The 22,582-nt window shown below is 39.4% G+C and overlaps 1 protein-coding gene across 3 annotated transcripts in view; it reads right to left on the bottom strand.

Moving 5' to 3' along the window:
• Window positions 1-22,582, bottom strand: part of LOC109860246 (sodium/calcium exchanger 2) — a 47,839-nt gene that overhangs the window by 9,160 nt on the left and 16,097 nt on the right. Inside the window, exons 3-5 of one of the 3 annotated variants that reach the window (XM_020439212.1) lie at window positions 21,455-21,546; window positions 5,914-6,129; window positions 3,230-3,394 (exon numbers count right to left, since the gene is read on the bottom strand). In XM_020439212.1, the coding sequence (XP_020294801.1) occupies window positions 3,230-3,394; window positions 5,914-6,129; window positions 21,455-21,546 (473 nt within the window). The remainder of the gene's footprint in view (window positions 1-3,229; window positions 3,395-5,913; window positions 6,130-21,454; window positions 21,547-22,582) is intronic. The other 2 variants (XM_020439213.1, XM_020439214.1) reach the window with 2 other exon arrangements.

Below are 22,582 nucleotides of genomic sequence, written 5' to 3'. Positions count from 1 at the left end.
TTGGTATCTTGAACTTCTAGGAGACGCACACGCGGCCATTGTCGTAAATTCCGCGAACGAAAATTACTTCGGAAAAGAGTATGCGGGCGCGAGTCATCGTAAATCACGTGAAAATTTCGCGGAAAAGGCGAGAACGCCACGTAAACGTATCTGTGTGTATACGCGCCTGCATTTGCGCAGTGATGTATATGTATATATATATATATATACATATATACATATATATGTATTATACATGTTCGTAGGATTTTCTAATATTCCTCTGAAAAAGCTTCGAGAGACAGAAAGGGAGAGACCAAAATATTTCACACACACATTCCTCGTGCGCGTCCGCGAAAATTAAGTTCATCGAAATTCAATTTCTCTCGTCTCCGAATTATACCGTACATTTTTGCGATTCAATGTAGAAATATACGTTCAAGATGTTTGTTTAGAAAACTGACATATTCATGAATCGCACAATGCCTCGTTGTATCGCAGCATGTCGCAGTTGCATCACTTGTGTGCGATTGCATAAATTTAGGATTTGGATACCTCGATTAAATGATGCAAGCGGTCAGATTTATTTATTTAAAACCCGGTGTGTGACACACACGTATATAAATCTCTCACATTTCTTGTTATCTTTATCTCTTCGCCTGCAAACCTCAAAACTGACACACGAGTGAGACAGATTGGGTCTGTGAGACCCACGCGACTTTAAAATCAAATATCTCCGCGAAAAATAAATATTTTTTCAATTTTGTTTTTTTGAATCAAAAAGTTGAACGATTCTCCATAAAAAAAAAACAAATTGAAAAAATGGTAGTTTCGAAGATATAAATGTTAAAAAAAAAAACTAATTTTTCTAGAAACGCCGATGCGCAACTTTTGAGAGGGTGGATCTGGGAGACCCGTGTCTGCAAATGAAGTTATTTATATAAATTCCACGTATTATATTCCACGTTATTCGTTGAACATTTTTCTCGAGAATCCTGAAGCTCGAATTGAGCGCGAACATTGTTCGAGGAACAGAATATTGTTCGCGCAAACGCGAATATGACCGTTCTAACGTTTGTGTATTTACTCGCATACTCGTGTAAAACTATTTCTTTCACTGATTGTTCGTAAACTTCGCTCAACTCCGTCCGCCGAAAAGCTTTCCTCGATCATCTCTGACAACTTCTGACTGTCCGAGCCTTCCTCTTCGCGAGACGAGAGTGGTAAACACGCTTTTGCATCTTGTAACGAAGCGTTGACTTATAAGGACAGCGAAAGGAGAAAGGAGACAGGAAAAGGGAGATAAACAAGATGAAACTACTACGCTGCTCGATACAGTAGTTTCCCCGAGCTTTTGCCAGTTCAGCGGGCTTTTGCGATTGTGCTCGCTGAAATAAAGCACGTCCTCCCTCCCTCGTTCCCCTCTCGCGCCCCTCTCCCACCCGTTCATCCCTTGCCGTCTTTCCTCGTTTTCTTCCACCCAATGGAGGCGACGCCGCGACTAAAGGATGCAGAAAAACCCTTTCTCCGGCTCTCGAAAAACAAGTAAAACAGGAAGAAAGAGTCAGAAAGGAATTAAAACTTTTGAAGCGAAAAGCATGGAAAGAATCTGAGAACCCTCCGCGAAATGAAATTGGACAAAAACAACAAGAGAATTTTTTTAACCGCGTCCTTTATAAGTACCAGGCACCGGAATAATAACTTATACAATTTCGATTTGTCCCTGCTGAGCTTGAATGAAGTCTCTTATATATATATATATATATATATATACATGTTTACTCTCTCTTTTCTGAGAAATATATATTATATTAAAAAATACCTGTCTGAATACGTCCGAAACACTCGGAGAAGTGCGCGCTTTCCGCTTTCCGAAGATTGCACGCGCCGTCATAAACGCCACGGTGACACATACCGATCGAAATTCACTTTGCTCCTCTATCGCGTCAAAGCCGATCGCAATTTCGTGTCAGTCGATGTCGTTACCACGTAAGATTGCGACCGCTGTTCGCATTTGCGAGCAAATTATTACCTCACGGACGAGCGGTGAAAACGCTTTTTTGCGCGAACCAACGACGTTTATCGACTTTGTAAAATCGTTTCGGCGATAGCAAACAACCGTGTATTTTCATCGTAATTTCGCCACGAGACAAAATACAAACTTATTTGTACATATATATAAACAAGCCACACACGTAACTACGTCCTCCTATATTAAAAAAGGCATTTGGACCGAGAAGTGCGCGTTTGGAGTCGAATATATCGCACCTATTGTTGCCTCTTTTCCGCGTTGCCGATTGGTTGGTTGGTTGATCGAGTCGAATCAAATCGGTAAGATCGAGAGAGTAAATAATGAAAAGCGATTTTGAGACAGTTCGTCGTATATGTAGAGAAAATTAAAAACGTAACTAAATACACGTGAGAGAGAGACAGGAAAGAGTAGAAAAACAACACGTGAAAATAACGGGACTGTATTTATATTATATATAATATTAAATAATACATATTATAAATATAATTTATTATATATTTATAATATTATACTTTATATTGCATTATATGTATTATATACATACTACAGAGTAATGTCACTGACCTCCGCCGCGCGATTTTGGCAGGGTCAGTGACCTCGGCCGCGCGGCCTTGACGGGGCATTGACCTCGGCCGCGCGGCCTTGGTGGGGGGAGGGTCATTGACCGCGGGCGCGCGGTCTTGGTGGGGGGAAGTCACTGACCTCGGCCGCGCGGCCTTGACAGGGCACTGACCTCGGCCGCGCGACCGCGGCGGTGTTACTGACTTCACGTGATGACTGTATATATATTTATATATATATATACATATATGAGTATGTGTATGTATTATATATAGATATTACATATAATATTACATAGAATATTACATATAATATATATAATATTCTCTTTTTTACCCTTTTCCCTGTTACGTGACTTTAGTCACGTGTTGTTTTTTCACTTCTCTCTCACTATTTTTTGAGTTTGATTTTCATACGTTATTTCTGACATTTTTCATATGTGTATTATATGGTTTATAAGACGTATATACTATCTGTCATCGCGGTGACAGGTTGTGTTCACTGACAACACGTTAAATAAAAATAACAATAGCGTGCGCGTAGCGCGCGCCTGTGTTGTGTTAGTAAAGTAAAAAAGAGTTTGAGGTTTTTAATTAATATAAAGAGTTGTGTGTGCGTGAGAATATTGGACGGCATGCAGAAGAGATTGCCACTTACCGGTGGGTGGGACAAAAGCGAAAAGAACCTTCCAGAAGATGGTAAGTGAATGCATGAGATAATCCATCATCGATGGCGAGGAGGGTTGACCATTCTCCGCGTCGTCTTCATCGCCCCCGCTGACGGTCAGTGCTTCCGTAAATTGTTCTTTCCAGGAGCTTGTGCCTGAGAGCAATATTTCAAAATTTGCACATCAAAAGGAAAGAAGAGAGCAAAAAGAGAGAGAGAGAGAGAGAGAGGCGAACAGAGAAAACGTCTGTACAGTAGAACTTCGGTAACTTCAAGCATCACAATTTCGACTTCTCTTTTATGAGCGAGCAAATAGTTTCCTCGCTATTAAATGATTTCCCGATTCTTGAGTGACTGCGCAACTCGCGTAGAATGCGCGTCTATCCCCGCTCTAAGAATCTAACAAAGAGAAAGAGAAACATATATCTTTCGTCTCTTGCTACCAGTCGGTCGGTTTTGCTGAAAGGAAAAGAAAATAATTTCAAAGAATCGAGAAAAAATCGGTTCCGTGCGCTCAAAATTACCGGAGCTTTAATGTATCAGTGATTTTACGGAAAGTTGATTAAACGAAAAAAAAACACAAAAAGTTTTCTGTAAAAGGAAACAAAAAATTTTATCTTCGTTTCTCCAGTGGAAATCAATATCGTGCTGTGAAAAGAAAAACAAAAAAAAAACAATAAGTTTTGTAAAAAGGAAACGAAGACTTTTATCTTCACGTTTTCTCCGGTGGAAGGTCAATATCGTGCTGTTTAACGAAAAGTGTCGGCATAAAGTGGCACACTTGACTCTTCCTCCCGCGGGGATGTCGAACGAGCAAATGAAGCGCTTTCATCGACGTTGGGCAAAAGTCGAAAAAACGCTTTGAGCGATTCCGCTTCACGGGGGCGAGCGAAAGCAGAAAATGCAGAAAGGAAAGCCCGAACAATGAAAAGCGCACTATAATAGAGCAATGCAATGCTTCCCGCTATCGACTTTGCGCGCCGATACACGATATAAATCGCGACCGACACAGTCCAATGTTTGCTTACATCGTTTTTTTGATTTATGATGCGCAATTTATTTCAGGCATTTACCTAAATGTTTATGTGACATTTGCGGAATATTTTTTTGTACAAAATATATTCGAAAAATTCGTTTCTGCGAAATTATAATTGCGAAACATTTTTACAAAAAAAAAAAAAAAAACAATAACACCCTCACTGTGCGTTACGCAATTAGTTTCGAGAAAACCCTGAACGACATTGTTCGTTTGAAGAAGAAACGCGCGAAACTAGATACAACAAATTTTTCTTTCTCTCTTTATGAAAAAAAGCGTAAACTGCGTTACGAAGACTCTCTCCGCGCACAAAAGCTATCGTTGATTTTTGCAAGTTCGATTTCATCGGAGCTTTCGCCAAAGAGAAGCTTTTGGAAAAGCGGCGGGAAGGAAGAAGAGAGAGAGAGAAGGATGCTTTCACGAAACGAAAAGCACACGAAACAGTTTCCTGCTGTGAGGAAAAGGAAGCCTCCAAGTAGCACGGAGGAGGAAACGAACAAAGCGATTCTCCGCGTGCTGTAAGTGATAGCTTCAGATAGCTTCGTGTTTTCTATTGTCTTCTATGTTCGGTGTCGATATCGAAAGCGAATCCGGCGCAGGGTGTCATTTTCGAGGCTTCCATTGGAAATTTACGGTATTCATAGCGAGAAGTGGCAATGGCGTGGTCGTCGAGGGATTTTGTTCGATGTTGTGGCAAAAAACTTTCTGAGCGTACAATAGCACGCAATCTGATCGTATACGATCGCATAATTTGCGAGATCGCGAAATGTTTATAGTTTATAATTTTGAAATAACAATTTTGTTTGATATATTTCACCGGATTTCAACTGTCGAGGTGTTGTGTAATTTGTATATCTAACTTGATATACACGCACACACATCACAGAAAAGACTGCGCGAGAAAAGAAGGAATATGAAAAAAAAAATATATGTATATAAAGTACGACGGTATGTGAAACTGCAGCGAGAGAGAAGAAGAGAGAAAGAAAAAAAAAAAGAAAGATGGAGAACGCGCAAGTGGAAGGATGCAGGAAATGCAGAAACGTGAGAATCATGCATATGGCGTCCAGGGAGTCTTGAATTTCACGAGCCTGCACATAACGCCGCATTCCTCAGGGTTGCATTTCTGAAGAGTCCCCAATCTAGATGCTAGCGAATCCCGCGATGCGCATTTTGTCCCCCATCGGGAGAGTCGGGTTAGGTCGGGTTAGGTTAGAGGAACGGCTCTCTTGCCGTTCGATAAATAAATTTACGAAGTTGACGAAGGGAAATCTCGCGATGCACGAAATTTCCCGTCTCACGTTTTTTTTTTTACAACACGGCAGTTGTGAAACACTGTATCGCATTTCAGAAGTACTAAACAATGCCACTCCAAATAAAACAAACTTTTTATTTGAAAAAAAGAAGACACCGTAAATAAATGAGAACAAAAACTTTCTGCCGTGTTCCGACTTCTGTGTTTGTGACTTCTTCAAATTTTTAACAATTGTTTTTTTTTTTTTTTTTTTTTTTTTGAATTTTTTACTCTTTCAACACGTTGTAAATAGATCGCGCTCGACGTTTTATGAGTCCCCGTGTGTGCAGAGATATTCTTTATACCGACATGCGTCCAAAGAAAGGATTTACCCTAAGAACTCACCGAGTATTATGGAGGCGTTTGCTCGCTGTACGAGCTTATCCACGGTGTTCTTGAACTCCTTGGACTCTTTGATCCTTATCTGTGCCCGGGAAACCTCGCCCAACCGAGGTCTGCCCAACAGCGCCATTTTCTCCTCCTCTGTTCGCTCCTCCGGCTGCTTCATCTCCGCCGCAGCCGCGATTCCTGCCTCCGCTGAAACCAGAAAATCGCGTCTTGCTACTTCAATAGTGTCGGGGCACGTTCTTTTAACGAAATAAGTGGCGAGCCGACTTGCGCGCCGAGTCAGACACAGATAGAGGATTTTTTCGATTTAAAATAAAACACAATGCGACATATTGAGTACCGCAAAAATATATTCACAGCCGGTCAACACGAGATTGCGAAGATTCTAAAGTACATTTTTTTGTTATCACACAAAACCGATGTTCACGTTCAATATTTCATTCGAAACATTAATCAAACGATTTCACGATGTAGATCGAAACGTTCTACGTTAAATATTAAAGTTAAATATTGAGTTTATTTTGTTGAAAGAGCACATTCATTTTGTATCAATTTCTTCGGGATTGAGTTCCAATTTAAAACAATGTAAAATCGTCCATTTACGTGTATGTGTGTGTGTGTGTGTGTGTGTATTGTAGAAAATAGATTGGCCAACAAAGGCTTAATGAAAAGTGATTGATCGAGAGCGTTATTAGAAGCGCGTGACTGATTGATATGTACATCTGCGATTATCACGAAAATCGACCTAAACAGGACTTTAAACGCGAACGATAAACGCGACGGACAGCTCACATTCTCGCGCTGCACGCGGCTTTGCTATCGATTGGCCTCATGAATTATAGTCGCTCGCTTCTCTTAGGCTAATTCCGTGCTCCGTGTCTGACCACATGCCGACTCGCACCACTTGCAAACAACTCGCTTTCTTTCCTAGCGCGAAAGTGAAACAGCAAAGTGAAATTAACTCAGATGGAGTGCGTATTGGAGAATGTGGAATTACATCCTACACGTGGCTGCGGCACACACAAAATGTTTAAAATATTTGTTTATGAATTAATTCACACATCGTTTTTTTTTTCGCGCAGATATTACACGTACTGTATATCGAACGAGGAACAGTTAGTCTCGTGTGTATGGTCTCTCATTATTTTTTTATTCTCGTAATCATCCGAGGAAATGTATGTGTGTGTGTGTGTGTGTGTGTGTGTAAAGCGCGACGTAACTGAATATTTTAAAATACATCATTTATGTGATAATACGAAAGATTCCGATAATGCATAATCATAATATGCGTATAACATGGAAATTCATACATAAAACTGCAGCGAGCTTTCAAATGCATAAATAATGTCGGACGACCACATTTATCTTCTCCATCTAGGGATGATCGATATATCGCGGACATTTCGACCAATGACGAATGATGCACTCGTTGTCGTTGTTTCTCGTCGACGACAACGGGCGTTATATCGTATTTCATCGCAAAAAAAAAAAAAAAAAAAAAAAAAAAAAAATTGAAATGCGGTTGTAGATATTTTAAAAAGATCCGCGAAAAATCGATCAACCGAGAGATTGAGGATTTTTATTTTAACGTGTGTTTTAATTAGCGAAAATCGAAATCCGGTCAACGAGCGCAAATCTGNCATAAATAATGTCGGACGACCACATTTATCTTCTCCATCTAGGGATGATCGATATATCGCGGACATTTCGACCAATGACGAATGATGCACTCGTTTTCGTTGTTTCTCGTCCACAACAACAGGCGTTACATTTTATTTTATCGCAAAAAAAAAAAAAAAAAAAAAAAAAAAAGAATAAAAATTCGGTTGTAGATATTCGAAACTCGTTCGCGAAAAATCGATCAACCGAGAGATTGAGGATTTTTATTTTAACGTGTGTTTTAATTAGCGAAAATCGAAATCCGGTCAACGAGCGCAAATCTGTTTCTCGAGTGCGTTCAATTGTGCGTTCCGTGACGGAATTTTTTCCAGCGAAGAAACGGCACGAAATACCCTTTAAACGGGGAGACACGCTTTGTGCGGACGAAACGACGAGAAAACTGTCCTTTTCGTTCGGGATCTCGAGATAATTCTCGATATTTTCCTGGTGAATCGAAGACGATATTGGGTTTCCCGTGTGGAGTTTTGTGACTTGTGTGACTTACTCTGTGGCGGATCCGTCGCCTTGCAATTCCTACCCTCGTTCACCCCAAAACCTTGTATATAGGATTACGCACGTCGTCGAATTTCGCACAGTCCCCCGGTAAACCTCCGATAAACTGACGGATCATCTTCGCTTTTCCGCAAATCCATTATATGTGCTATTATCTCAAATAATAACATAACGCTATAATAACAATTGACAGAGAGAGTAGGTTTTCAGATATTCATTCATAAATATAAAATTCAGTATTTCTCTGTGCTTACAATTAAGCAAATAATAATAATTAAAAGTTAATAAATAAAATTAAATTTTATTTCGTAATAATAATCGAAAGTTAAATTTTTGTGTTAAAATCTTACAAAATTATGAAAAAAAAAACTTATTTAATCTCAAAAGCACACAATGTCTCGACAATGTCAAAAGTTTTTGCTGCTTCTTGTCTCGCCGGCGAAACGGGTTGTAAGTTTTTGGGCGCTTCGTCAAATTTTCTGATCCCCCGTAAACATCTCTCTCTCTCTCTCTCTCTCTCTCTGGGGGCAGATATAAATTTGTGTTTACTTTTGTGGCTTTCGCTGTGTTCTCGTGTTACCGTTAAAAGCTTCTTATCCCACGAAAAGCTTATATCCCGACTGAAGCTCGGCGAGTTGGCTTACCCCATTGGCGAATTCAATTTCGCTCGATTTCTCATCCCGTCCCCAAGGATCAATGCGCCCTCTCCATTATCTCTCTAACACTCTTTACAGTTCGGATCGCGTCGAATATATAACGTGGATGACTGTACGTCGAAATAATCCTAATTGCAAAGTATCGGATGATTTATTAAAGCCCGCTTTTCAAAGATTTTGAAGCAAAAGCGTGTTGTAACACGCGCTCGAACAAGAGAATGCGATTCATTCGCATGTGAAGAAAACGATGAAAAGAAAGAAGGGAGAGAAAGAGAGAGAGAGAGAAATAAAAAGAGTGACATGTAATGAAAGAGGTAATGAAGGATTAGAAATAGAGAGGAGGATTAGTGATGGAGATTAGTAATGGAGGGATCGTGTCCGACCTCCCAAACGGGGAAGGGGGTCAAAATCAATGAACGATCACAGCCGACGAGCGCCGGACGCAGCCGGGATGCGATTTATCGCTTTTTGAAATCCGTCTTTCAACGGAAAAAGCCGGTATAAACTCGGGGGAAAATTTGTCCCGGAAGTTACGCAGGGGTTTGTGAACTTTCCAGCACTTTTCCCGGACATCGCTGCGCTTTCCTCGGCTGAATAAAACGGCGCACCGCGACGCATTCTAAACGGCTTGTGCCCTCCTGTCACAATGTAAAGTTGGTTCTCGCCGAAGAGAACGAATACTATATATATATATATAGTAGATACTATATATAGTTGTACTTTTATGGATGTGTTATATAATGCACGTTTAAAGAGAAAATTGTATACGCGTGTTATTTTCGCGATAAAAATACACAGGCGCTGTTTCACTCTCGAGATTCGCGGAAAACAAAAATTTTAAAAATAGATTTTTCGCGCAATTATTCATTTTTCACGTTTATTCGTTTCACATTTTCGCGTTCTACCCCGTCGACGTTTCTAAACTGAGAACATCAATTTTAGACAGGATTTTTAGCGGAAAAATGCGCCCGGCGAAAACTGGGACACGGTTTGATTGAATACAAGCATATCGATAACTAATATAGTCGTGCTTTTCCAGCGGAATACTTAAAACGCAATTGGCGTCGGCGAGACAGAAATAAACGACGTCGAATAACTCGCCTCTCATTTCGCAAGGTGGGTTTTAACTTACGGACTTACGACGGTGGAATTTTTACGAGGGCCTCTCGTAATCCTCGATCACGCGGCGAGAATTATCGGTAAATATAAGAAAAACGAGAAGAGAAGAGAAAAGAGAGATCCCCGACTACGGTTAGTTTCCCGTATTTTCCGGTAAATTTCTGGAATTTATTTCTAACAAACGGGAGCAATTTAAAATTCAGAATTAATTTGGAGAAAAAAAAAATTGTATACAAGCCGCATTGAAACGCATTCAATTAAAAAATCGGTAACGCCATATCGAGTGCCGAGGCTATAAACCTCAGGAATATCTACGGAACGTAATCTTTTACCGAGTAGTAGTTCAGCTTACGTATATATATAGGTTGATGTAACGGCTGAAATTACTTCCGGTACTGGTGGCAAGAGTAAAGTGGATCGGTCGAGGGATGGATAGAGTTGGGAATGGGGAAGGGGAGGGAGGGAGTGGTTAATGCCGGAGTGGACTTATCATGGATCACCTCGGACGGCTGCTGCAACGAGGAAGGGATGGAAATTGGGTCGGGATAGAAGTTGGGAAAGTTCCGAGCTGCGCAAGCCGGAAAGTAACATGTTTACCGATCTATCAACAACTTATTAATGTAAACTGTTTATCTGATGCATAAAATTCATTAACAAAATACGTAATTTATAACTTGACGCAAAAATTGTTCCCGTGAACCGTCTCGCTCTTTACGCTCTTGGATGTAACGTACCTTCCGTCCTTCCGTTCTCAAGAAAAAGGAAAAAAAAAACACATAGTTTGTCAAAGACTTGAGAGAGAAACTTCTACTCTCTCATAAATTTCTAAGTAAAATTCTTAGAGGAACTTTCTCAATTATTATATATATACGTATACATTCGGATATAATAATTTTTCTAGAACTGTTCTCGAGAGCGCTTTTTCCGCCTTATCAAATCTCAATTTAAAAAATTACCTCAAGGTTTTAAATAAAAAAAAAGAAAAAAAAAGAAAAAAGATGCACAAAACAATTGTCGCACATATTACGCGCGTAACTTTACTTTCGCGCTTTTATAATGATGTGCAAAAGAAGTTTTTTACTTATCGAGAAATTAGTATCTACGTTACTTAAAGTATTTCGGAGAAACGGTCTTCTCAGTTGCGTCCGTCCTATTTATATCGCGATATTGTCCTTATTATCTCGCTCCTGAGTCGCACAAATTTATCGCTCATTCGCGCATACTTTGTCGACCTGTCCGACTTCGAAGTTCGCTCGGCTTTAGCCCGGGGAATCCATTTTTAGAAGCAACGCATGGCGTCGCGCGCGGCCAACGTAACTTTACCGCCGAGAAGCGGTAAAGTTGCTTCTGAATGGTAAATCAGACCCGTTCCGTTTTCGAGGCCAGTTTCTCGATGGAAGTTCGCGCGTAAATAGTATATATATATATAAACGATTAAAACTAGTTAAACGCTCGTAACAAACTCGGCAATTGCTTTGATAAAGTTTTCTTTTTTTTTCGCTGTCAAGACTTACAACGTGCGTTCACTTGTCGAAACTATATTATGAACCTACAAGAAAAGAATAATAATTGTCCTGAATCGCATGTTTCTGCGACATTTGCGGTGTGTAATATACACACACGCGCATGCAATTCACGTGATTCCCACGTTAATCTTCATTTTTACATTTTGCCTACGTATTTTATTTGTCGCCATTTTTTGTCGCAAATTGACGCACTCGCTAATCACCGTAATTGCACTCAGTGACGGCATTAATCTCCATCGCGCGCGCGCGCACGCGGCGAAAACAAGCTCGTTGCGAATTACGCGCACGTCCGTCGTCTGTTTTTGAAATAGGAAGGAAGAGTCCCGCGCCCGCCGCCGCCGTTGGAACACACAAAAGCACCCTTGAAAATTGCTTCCGTCGCAATGCTTTCATGGTAATGGATCGTTCCGCGCGATCTGACCTACATTTTACAGATGCGCGTATCTCTCACTTCGCGGAGGGACCGGAATTGCAAGAACGCATTTCACCCATGTGAGATATATTCAACGATCAGCATTCCGGACTTCTTAATTTTTTCGAGCACGCGACACTCGTAATTTTTTTTCGCTGCGCGCGATTTCACTGTCAAAAATTGAAATTGGGTTAAAATTAATATTATCGTCCAAAAATTTGTCATTTGTTTAAAAATATTTAAACTAAATATACTTACATGTATGTAATAATAAAATATTCCAACTATTCGCGCGCGTTCGAGAAACTGCGCGGAATTCTAATGAGAATGTTTTCGAGGATTGAAAAGCGCGGTCGGGAGTTTCGAACAAATTTCTAATTGAAGTTCCGCTCGGGTCTCTTGATAAGTTTTCTTGATAAAAAGTCTCTTACACGGTCCACGAAGCGTGACACCGTAATATTAGGATCGATTAGGTCTCTTCGTGAATTACACATTGTGCGTTGCACGATCCGAGGCGGACATTTTACGCGATACATCATATCCTTCATAATGTGTAAACGTATACGTAGTTATTAATAAACTACGCCATTTCATTAACCGTGAACTCTCTCTTCACGTTCAATCTCGCGCGAACTATTTATCACACCCACGCCGTAAAAAAAAAAAAAAAGCTTGAATGAAGACGAATATGGAGTCTCGACGATGACGAACACACGCTGCGAAAGTTCATCACGTGAAGCGTATAAATATCACGCAACTCTTTTGTTTGTGCTTTTTTTCAAAAATCAAAATACCGAATAAACACAAAATATATCACAAAGAATATCTGAAAATGATTTTCGCGTTGACGTATTTATTTTTACACACCGTGACGTTTCGGTTCAATTTACGTCAGGGTTTCAATAACACGACGGAAAATGACGTTAACCCGATACAAAATCCGAACATCATTTTCAGAAATTCTTATAACACATCACGAAAAAAAAAAGATAATATCATTACAGCGCGTAATTTACTCAAACACAAAACAAATCGTGTAATATTTTATCTCTCATTAAGATTATAGATACACAAAAAACGATTGTAAAAATACAGTAAAGATCTGTGTACAGTTTCTCTCGAGATTTTCAGTGACAAAATGTTAAAGACAAGTGTTATCGACGCGCGAAAGAACATCCGAAGAGAACAAACGTCGAGTGTATCATCGTCCCGACGGCAGAGAATCAAGATTAAACTTTTAACAAAAAAGTTACGTTTCTCTTGCGTTCGATCATGTAGAGATCAGCACCGACGCTTATTTAAGTTCGTTAGCAGCACGAACGACAATCATAAACGGGAAAAAAAAAAAAAAAATGTTTCATCATGATCGGAGATTATTTCGATCGACCTTCAATCAACGCGTTTCCGCTGTGTGCGAGTCGGAAGCTTTCGACTCTGACACGCCGACCTTGCCTTTAGTTTTTATCAATATTTGAGAGACGAATTTGTCACACGAGACGGTTGTCGGAAAACGAGATTTGTGGATCAAGATTTTTTCCTGAGATTTCTTTTCCCATTGTTGTTTAGCCTGTACAACTGGAGAAAGAATAAACGGCGTGCTTAAATAAACGCGTCCTGTGGCCTAAGAATAAGCCTGTGTGTGTGAAGAAAGTTGTGAATTATATTTTATTCATTATTCGAATGATTCCTTATGCTAAAGAACGTCCCCTGTGTCTCTACTTGCTTGTCAATCCCCGAAAACATCGTTATTTCGTCGAGTTGTCCGACCTAATGGCGTCTCGCCATTCATACAATAATGGTGTTTCTCTTTGCGTATTTATCAAATCTGACCGGTCGAAAAGGAACGTGGTTCTTCTTGAAAGATTCAGAATCAATCATCGCGCATGAAAAAAAAAAAAAAAAACCGCGTTATCACGAGCGGCTAGAACCGAAAAGAGACAGACTAGTCATAAATGCGCCATAAATAATTTATTGAAAGACTTCGGTTATGCGCGCGCGCGCGCGCGACTTGCACGTTTGTGTGTGTGATACAAATAACATCGCGATGACACGTTATACTTGGCGGCGACGACACGTATACACAATACGTTTCGCGAGACGTTTTTTTTTCGAGATACGTGTGTGGTTTGCTTATAAAACATTTATAGAGCAATTTTGTCACACACCGAATGTAAACCGCGCATCATTAATGCGACTTCGCGTTGTGTACAAGCTCCTAGTCTTCAATTATGTATGTATGTCATATAAGTTGCGTACACAACATTACGTGTTGTACATGCAATATATGTACACACCGCTGTGACTCGACGTCGTGTGCAACAACAACCACGGTTATTGCGTTATCTTTTATTCGTCACGTTCCATTCATGGTTATCATCGTACGGTCGACAAGCGATTAATCGTGCGGTGAATGGACGCGTGTGCCCCCGGTGGTCGATGAAATCGCCACGTCTTATCGACGCCTTGAATCGCTCTCTTACAACAAAAACGATTCTTTCTCGCTTGATATTATTCTGTTTCAACACCGGAATATACGATACAATTGGTCTCGCGTATTTTATTTTTCGTCCCGTTGCGCGCGTTCGTCCGCGCGCGCGTCTCGCGGATTTAGCTTTTAAATATTTCGTTTGTTTTTTTTTTTTTTTTTTTTGTTATCATTAAATATCAATATCGAATTGTTTTTTAATCATTAAATATCATTAAATATTACAATATCGCGCGCTCGTGAATTGTTCAAATTGCGTCCGAATTACAATACCGCGCGGCGTGTTACGCGCACGCTCGGACACGATCGATACGCGTCCATAAAACCGGGAAAGTTTGTGTTCGCAGAATTTCGCACAATGGTATTGATGATCGTTAATTCGTATACAATAGAAGGGTAATCTATGTGTGACGGTCATTGGATAGGCATTAACGCTCGTCCGTCGCGTAAACAGGAGCTTTATGGAGCTCCGATCCGATATTTACGATTGCACTTTAATGACACTTGCGAATTTTCATCTTATCCGGTGTCACGTGACGCAACCGTATAATGATGTTATTATTTTCACCGAACGCGCGCGCAAATGAACGAATAGAACACCAAATTTGCAATATTACCAAAATAAACACATCATTCTTTTTTTATCGCCAGTTGATATTTTTCGTCCCGACGAACGATCATCTCTCGTTCGCGACGAGCGTCCGTGAGATAAAGACATTGAAGTTTCGCGATTCATTTCCGATAAAATGGAACGGTTACGTGACGCAACCGCATAATGACGTTATTATTTTCACCGAGCGCGCGCGCAAATGAATGAATTGTAAGAAATTTCTAAAATATTCCTTCGTGTAAATAAACTACATATGTATACACGCGTGCATGAATGTCACGCATCGTTTGCGTGACGCATTACGGGTAAACACCGTTCGCAAGGAATCGGGCTTGCCGAAACTTTCCGATGACAAGGGAACAAGTGCCCGCGAATAGCGGCAATCGCTTTCAAGACGAATGAGCTCTCTTAGTCGGTCTAACCGCACAAAGCGATAATCGAGCGAGTTGTGTAATAACTACTTTGCATTTTCAAAAGTGCTGCCTACAGTTCGCATCATCAAGCCGCATCATCAGAATTCCATCCTCGTTCATTTCTTCACACAGAATAGGATATCAAATTGTCAATGTTAACAAAAAAAAAACATCATTCTTCTTTCTTATTGCCAGTTGATGTTTTTCGTCCCGAACAATCACTTCTCCTTCGCGACGAGCGTCCGTGAGGCATTGAAGTTTCGCGATTCATTTCCGATGAAATGGAACGGTCCCCGATTTGCATATCTCATTCGGGCGATAAGAACTTATACGTTGGAAAAAATATAATACGATTTATACGTATATGACATATACGTACATATGTATTGGAAAAAATAATACGGTTTTATATATATACCGCATTTATATGTATATATATATATATATATATATGCGGTATACATATGCGCATATTTTATTTTACGTATGCGCGCGAGTTTATATTGTCGCACGGACAATTAAAGGTGAAAGATACAATTGTGCTCGTAAACAAGTTTTCAGCTAAAATCAAGCGGCGTGCATCACAAAGAAAGACAGAATCATCCGAGCTTGACCCAGAATACGTCGACCGTAAAACGTTTGTTGCACAATACGCGACTTAGAAAATAAATGAAAACCAGCTTGGTGTGTATGTGTGTGTGTGTGTGTGTGTGCATATGAACGGATATGAGCGTGCGAGCGCTTTGGAAGCAGCGCGCATTATTGGAAATGTAATAAAGAGTAGTTCACATACACCAGTTCATCGTAGTCCATAACACATATTTTCGAAAATTTGTAGGTGAAATAAAATACAAAAAAAAACTATCTCTCTCATTTTTCACACTTTGTACGAACAACCACCAGTTATTTAACGTGAACTACATTCACTTAGCTTCTGGCGATAGAGAAAAGAGAATATGACAATATTGATTGTAAACAAAAGAGACCTCTCATCTATGGGCTTTTACTAAACAGACTTCGCATTCGCCGTATAAACGGAATTAAGCTCGTTAATAACAAAGCGTTCGGAATTCTTCGAAAGTATATTTAAAAAAAGAGTATCATTAAATCTCGCAAATCATCGCGCTATCCGAGTATACGCGTGTATCGCGTTGCATACACGCGCAATAATAATATAATAACGAGAGAGTTGTACAACCGCAGACGTAGTTCGTCTAGTTTGTGATTGACGTCAGACCGTATTTAAAGTGCTTATAGAGTCGACGTAGAGCCAGACGAGAGTCACGCGATACTCGTGGTCGTGGATTTTCCTGACTCACCCGAACCGCGGGGGATCATGGATCCCATTACAGCGTCCATTTCTTCTTCGTCTCGCTTTCTTCTTCTTCTTCTTCGTGCCCGCACGCCGTCTCTCTAACGTTCGTTTATTTCCACGCCATTATTCAGCACCGCTAAGACGGAACTTTTAATGCGGTTTGATGTGTCATAACCGCCGCTTCTCATCGAGATTTCGCGGAAAATTCTCGGGAGAGAGAAAGAGAGAGAGAGAGAGAGAGTCGCGCAAACAAGGGAGAATAATAATTTCTTGATTTAGTTCCGTCAAAAATACTCGCAGCGCATTTTTTTCTTCCACTCCCGCTTCTTCTTTCTTTGTCGATTTAGTTTATTTTTCTTACACGCGGCGCATAATTTCGTCCCGAGAGAAAATACGTAACGAGCGCGTTTGCACGCATCGCGCGCGGTGAAGAGATAAACCGGGGACACGGTGGTTGGTGAACTTCGTCAGTCTGGTTTATAATTGGCGTCAGACCGTATTTATCGTCTTATGTACTCGGTATTACGCGCGAGGCCGCGTGATAATTTTGAATTCGAAACGTCGCGACGCGTCGCGGGCGCCGTCGTCGTATGCAGCGACGCAAGTGCAAGTGCACGCGCCAAACTCATTTGCATAATTTTACGATCTCTGCAGCGGATCTCTCTCTACGTATAAGCACCGAACACTCGCAATCAGAATACGATACGATATCGATCGCGCGTACATATATATATATATTGTATTTTTACATCAAATACAGTTGAATTTCAATATCAGTTGTATGTAAATACCGATATCGAGTTTCGCTCACGCGCAATAAAGATAATAAATACATTTTATATTATTGTTTGACGATAATAATATACCACGCATTATATTAATAATATTAACAAAATTTTACATTAAATTTTGCATCTAATGCGTATTATTACGATTGTATAAATTACGAAGAGGTCCATTTTTGCGATTACGCGGACGAGTAATTTACAAATACAATTTTTGTAATTATGTAGAGTTTAAATATCCACGCGAGACACGATGTTGTTACACGTATATACACCAACCGCGAGTTTGATCACGATCCTTGAACCGCTGGTAAAAATAAGTGCAAACGTGTAGGCACGTGTAGGCGTCTAATAATAGTGCAAGCTAATACACGATACTAATTCAGATCATTCGGTTATAGTTTTGCGAGCTTTCCTTCTTCATTTGTTGATTCCATCACGCGATATTTATTAGCCTGTCGAACATTTTGTTTTGGCACCAACAAATAAGCAATCTTAAACCAAAATGTGCGAAAGTACCGAAGATCGATACGAAGATTTACAATGTAACGTCAATACACACATACACACACACACACACGTTGCAAACGCATTTGTTCGAATTACGGCGGAAAAGTTCTGAATAAACGGTAGAAAAAGGTATATTCACAGATACACCCACACAGAGAAGATGGCTAATAAATATATTTTTCAAAAGACCTCGAAAGAGAGAGAGACAGAAAAAGAGAGAGAGAGAGAAAGAGAGAAGATTTTCGTCGTTTCATCCGTTTCACGGCATCACTGAAACTTTTAGGATAATCCTTCGTCAAAAGCCGTTCCATGAAAGGTCGCTAATTATTCGCGCCGACCATTCAGCCGGGGGATTCATGATTTTATTAAGCGGTACACATCGTTCTGTTCAACTTCTCCGAGAAAATTCACAGGCTATTAACGTCCTGCAAGATTCACTGGAACTCTTATCATTCCTCATCCCCTGCCGCCTCCCGCCTCCCCCTACCTCATCCCCGCCGCGCTGGGAATCCGTAATCGAACTTCCATTTCATCGAACTCTCGGATTACCGGTTGAATAATTAGTTCGAGCCCGAGTGGCGATGAAAACTAAAAATAATGAGAGAATCTCCATAAAATGGGAGTATTGTTCGTCGCGCAGAAAAAAAAAAAAAAATTAATTATTTCCGAGGGAATGATAACACAATAGGTATATTCTACAAAAAAAAAAAAAAAAGAAAAGAACAGAAAAAAACGTGTACGCTTGCGCGCGTAGTGTGTTGTATTATGCGCGCTTGTTTGCAAACAATTGTGTGTCAAGTGTTTCGAAGAGCTTCTCTCGATAGTAAATTATGTCGCTATTATCGAAGATCGATGTCAAGAATACTTAGGAAATCAAAGCCGTTCTGGGGATCTTTCGCGCCCGCGTTACAACTCAAGTATCGCAAGGCATGCTCTTATAGACACGCATCGATCCGGGAGACACACACCGACACACGATTTTGGCAAGCTTCGCTGGTATTTATAGATAGATACGCGAAAATTTATAGTATCTCTCCGAGCGAGACGCATGCAGAAAAGCTCGCGCATATCTTTCACGCGCGCTTTAAAGGCATATTTCTGCTCAAAACTATTCGGTTGTTTATTAACGCGCGTGGTTTTTTTTTTCTATATTTTACAATATCAGTTATCAAATATAATATTGTTATATGTTTTAGTGCATAAGTTTGTTGTACTTTTTCTTTTTTGAGTTTGTAATTTTTATATGTGAGAAATACCACCTTTCGCACTTTAAATGTATATTGTACATTTAAATAGATGACTTCAACAATGGAATGTTCTACTTTTTGTTCGAATGTGTATATTCTGCAAAGTGCCGTTTTTCTTCTTTCGAGCGGATCAAGGTTAAGTGAAAAGATCCGTTACAGGAAAAGAGCGTCGTTACTAAATTGAAAGGAGAGACCGCGGTTAAAGAAATAGACAGTTCTTTCGGTACATTCTGCACACACTTATACATATGCATAAGCATCGCTGCACGTGTTACTGCGGCCTCGTACTATGCAAATCGCAGTTGCACGTGAACGACCGAAACTAAATCGGATTGACGATTTTTATTCGTCAAAGGAATAACGTCGAATATTAAAAAATTTTTGATTGAAATTCACCGATATATTAGAGAATACATTGGATGAATATATTAAATTGACGAATTATAAAGGGAAAACAGAGCTTCCTGTTGTCGTTTGGATGTTTTCAGAATATTTGAACAATTTCTTTAAAACGCATTTCCAGGGCACTTTAACAAATCGATGTTTTTACGTGTTATATAAATAAAATATTTTTTACTTAAAGATCTCTTGAGAGGTGACCTCCGATTCGAAATGATAAATTCAAGAAAGTCGTTAGGGAATCGGCTAATGCTAAATATTTTTTGTTATTCATAATAAGGCTGTTATTTTTTGGAATAAGGCCGCGCGAGTATTGTTTTCTTCGTTGTTGCGATAATTTTAATTTCTTTAATAAACGGAGATAATTTTCGGACTTATTCAAGAAATTAAATATTTTTACACGCTATGTTCCAATTCTTATTGTTTTAAAAATTAATATTAAGATTCAATTAAGAGCTATTTCCTCTATTTTTTCTAGTTCATATAATTTATATAATATATATGTATAATATATATATTAATATATATTGTATTATTTAATTAATACAATATATTTTATTTGAAATCATAAAGTGTCCAATTGTGTGTTAAAAATAATCGCTAACGTAAAAGTTAGCGTTACAACAATATCAGAGGGAGAGAACTAATGCACAACATACTCGAACACAAAACGTCCTGTGTTCGCAAACTTTGTTAGAAAACAAAAAAACAAACAAAACAAAAAATTACAAAAGCAGTCGAGTGGACTAAAACTATCTTCGCACCTCGTTTTAGTCTTACGCGGAACAACCTATCTATATATATTCCAAGAAAACTCTCTATTTCTACAAGTTACTGCCAACAAAGCTTGTGGATTAATAATTGATTAAAAGTGGGAAGACGCTGTGTATAGCGAGTACTACCTATATTGATCTTTAATTTGTGTTCCTTTGTGTGTGTATTTTCATGTGAAAGGAAAAGCTTGATTTTGCAAAATTTACATTTTTACTCTCTCTTCTACACTTTTTCAATTTAAAATATATATGTACATTAAAACTACGAAGAATAATCGATAATCGTATAAACAAAACATGCCTTTTGTTTTGCTTTCTGCTCTTAGCGAAAGGAATCCCGCGTGAAGTGATTTCAAGCGAATTGATTAATTTCATTTGTGTGTTGATATACGTGTGTGTACATATGGCTACTGAGGCGATTAATTAATTCATCAGCGCAGGACTAATTAATGCGCAATCAGGAGAGAGAGAGAATTCGGACTGTAAGCGCAAAGTGTCCGTTTGTTCAAGACTTACGTTCAATTACGACGAATCCAGGCGGAGAACCAGCGCGTGACACATGCATGAAGAGACACGTGGAAATCAATTTTTATCAAGAACAAAATGTTATAAACGCTCTCACATCACGTGGATTAAAAAAAAAAAAAAAAAAAAAAAAATAGTGTCGCTTCAATATCGTGTAATTAATTGCGATTAATAATCTTAACTGCATAGCGTCGCCAATCGTCGCGTTCACGATTTTTTCTAATAAAAACTTCATCTTTTTTTTTTTTTTTTATTGTTTCATTCGCACGTTCGTTACTCTCGTTAATATTCGAGGCAAAAATCGTAAATCGGCAAGGGAATTTTCTTCGACACGTTGTTCTTTTTGTTTCTGTAAAAAAATCTAATCGACGTAAAAGCTTACGTCGAAACAAACTGTGACAAAAACCACCGACGATCGAGGTTTATTTACATATCACCGGAGATTAAACCGAATTGAGAACAAAAAAAAAAAAAAAAAANAAAAAAAAANAAAANNCAAAACAAGAGACGGTGCTATCGAAATTGAACAAACGCTGACAGTATCGAAATGTATCGATTGGAAAATTGTCGATTGGAAAACTCAATACTCACCTCCTTGTAGTAACGGTTCGCCAAGTTCGACGTAAAAGAGAGCATCCTTCTCGTAAGAGTCCTCCTCGATGATTTCCAAGCTGATAATCTTCCTGTGACAACCACGATATTTATTTGAAACAGTTATTACGAGAGGAAGAAAAAAAAACAAAAGTAAATGTAGAAGATCGCTATTTGCGATGGAGAAAAAACTTTTGTTTAACACATTTTCTTAAGTACAACTAATGTGTGTATCGAAAACAAACAGTATTTTAATATTTATGCTCGAACGTGAAAGAGAGAGTCGAGCGTTGCTCGAATCAATCTTTCTTTCCTCTTATTCACGTTATTTGCAAATACTTGGCGTCACAGTATTTCACTTGACAACAAAGAGAGAGCACTTCTTTCCAAGAGCGAAGAGGGTTCTTCTCCTCGAGCACGAGCAACGTAATCGAAATACACGTAAGAGAAAAACGGCGTCAATCAAACCGCGACGATTGATCTAAAATTCTTTTTCTTTCGCGCATATTGTATATACTTCGCTATTGGTTTCTATCTTCAGCGCCGGAAATTAAACTCGTCAAAATTACACACCGGGTATTTGAATTCGCTCGTTGAGCGGGGGAGGTGATCGATTCATTAAAGACGATAAGGTGTCAGACGGTTAAACGCGCGAACCGGTCGTGTGTTTCGAGCCGCACGGCGGCGGGAAACTCGGCGCGTCTCTCATCAAGGAAATCGATTTATTACTTCTACTAATTAAGTGTCGGATAACTGTGCAACTTGTGAGCGCGCGTCGGGAGACATAATTGAGGACTTTTTCTGGAAGAGAGCGTGCTGTTTTCTGGAATATTGCGATGTTGTCTCCCAAAAGGGATAGTCATCGATTTCCATGGAAAGTGGAATGGCAAAAGGTCCTTTTGATATGTAAAGTAGCTGCTCATCTCCTTACTCTGAATGGTCAAAATTCAAAAAACTGCACGATACCGTGGAAGCGAACCTGAATTGTTGTTATTTGTGACGCGCACTGTATTTATTGAGTTTGTTTTTTTATACATGTATACATTGTAAAGTAATCATTTGTAAAGCAATAACACACAAACTTATTTTTTTACAACATCTCGCGTTACAGGATTATCGTCAACTTTC

Source organism: Pseudomyrmex gracilis, unplaced genomic scaffold, assembly GCF_002006095.1.
Source record: "Pseudomyrmex gracilis isolate BER0280 unplaced genomic scaffold, ASM200609v1 scaffold_353, whole genome shotgun sequence".
In the NCBI taxonomy this organism is placed as follows: domain Eukaryota; kingdom Metazoa; phylum Arthropoda; class Insecta; order Hymenoptera; family Formicidae; genus Pseudomyrmex; species Pseudomyrmex gracilis.
Note: the sequence above shows the minus strand (reverse complement) of the source record. Positions and strands in the feature narration are given on the sequence as shown.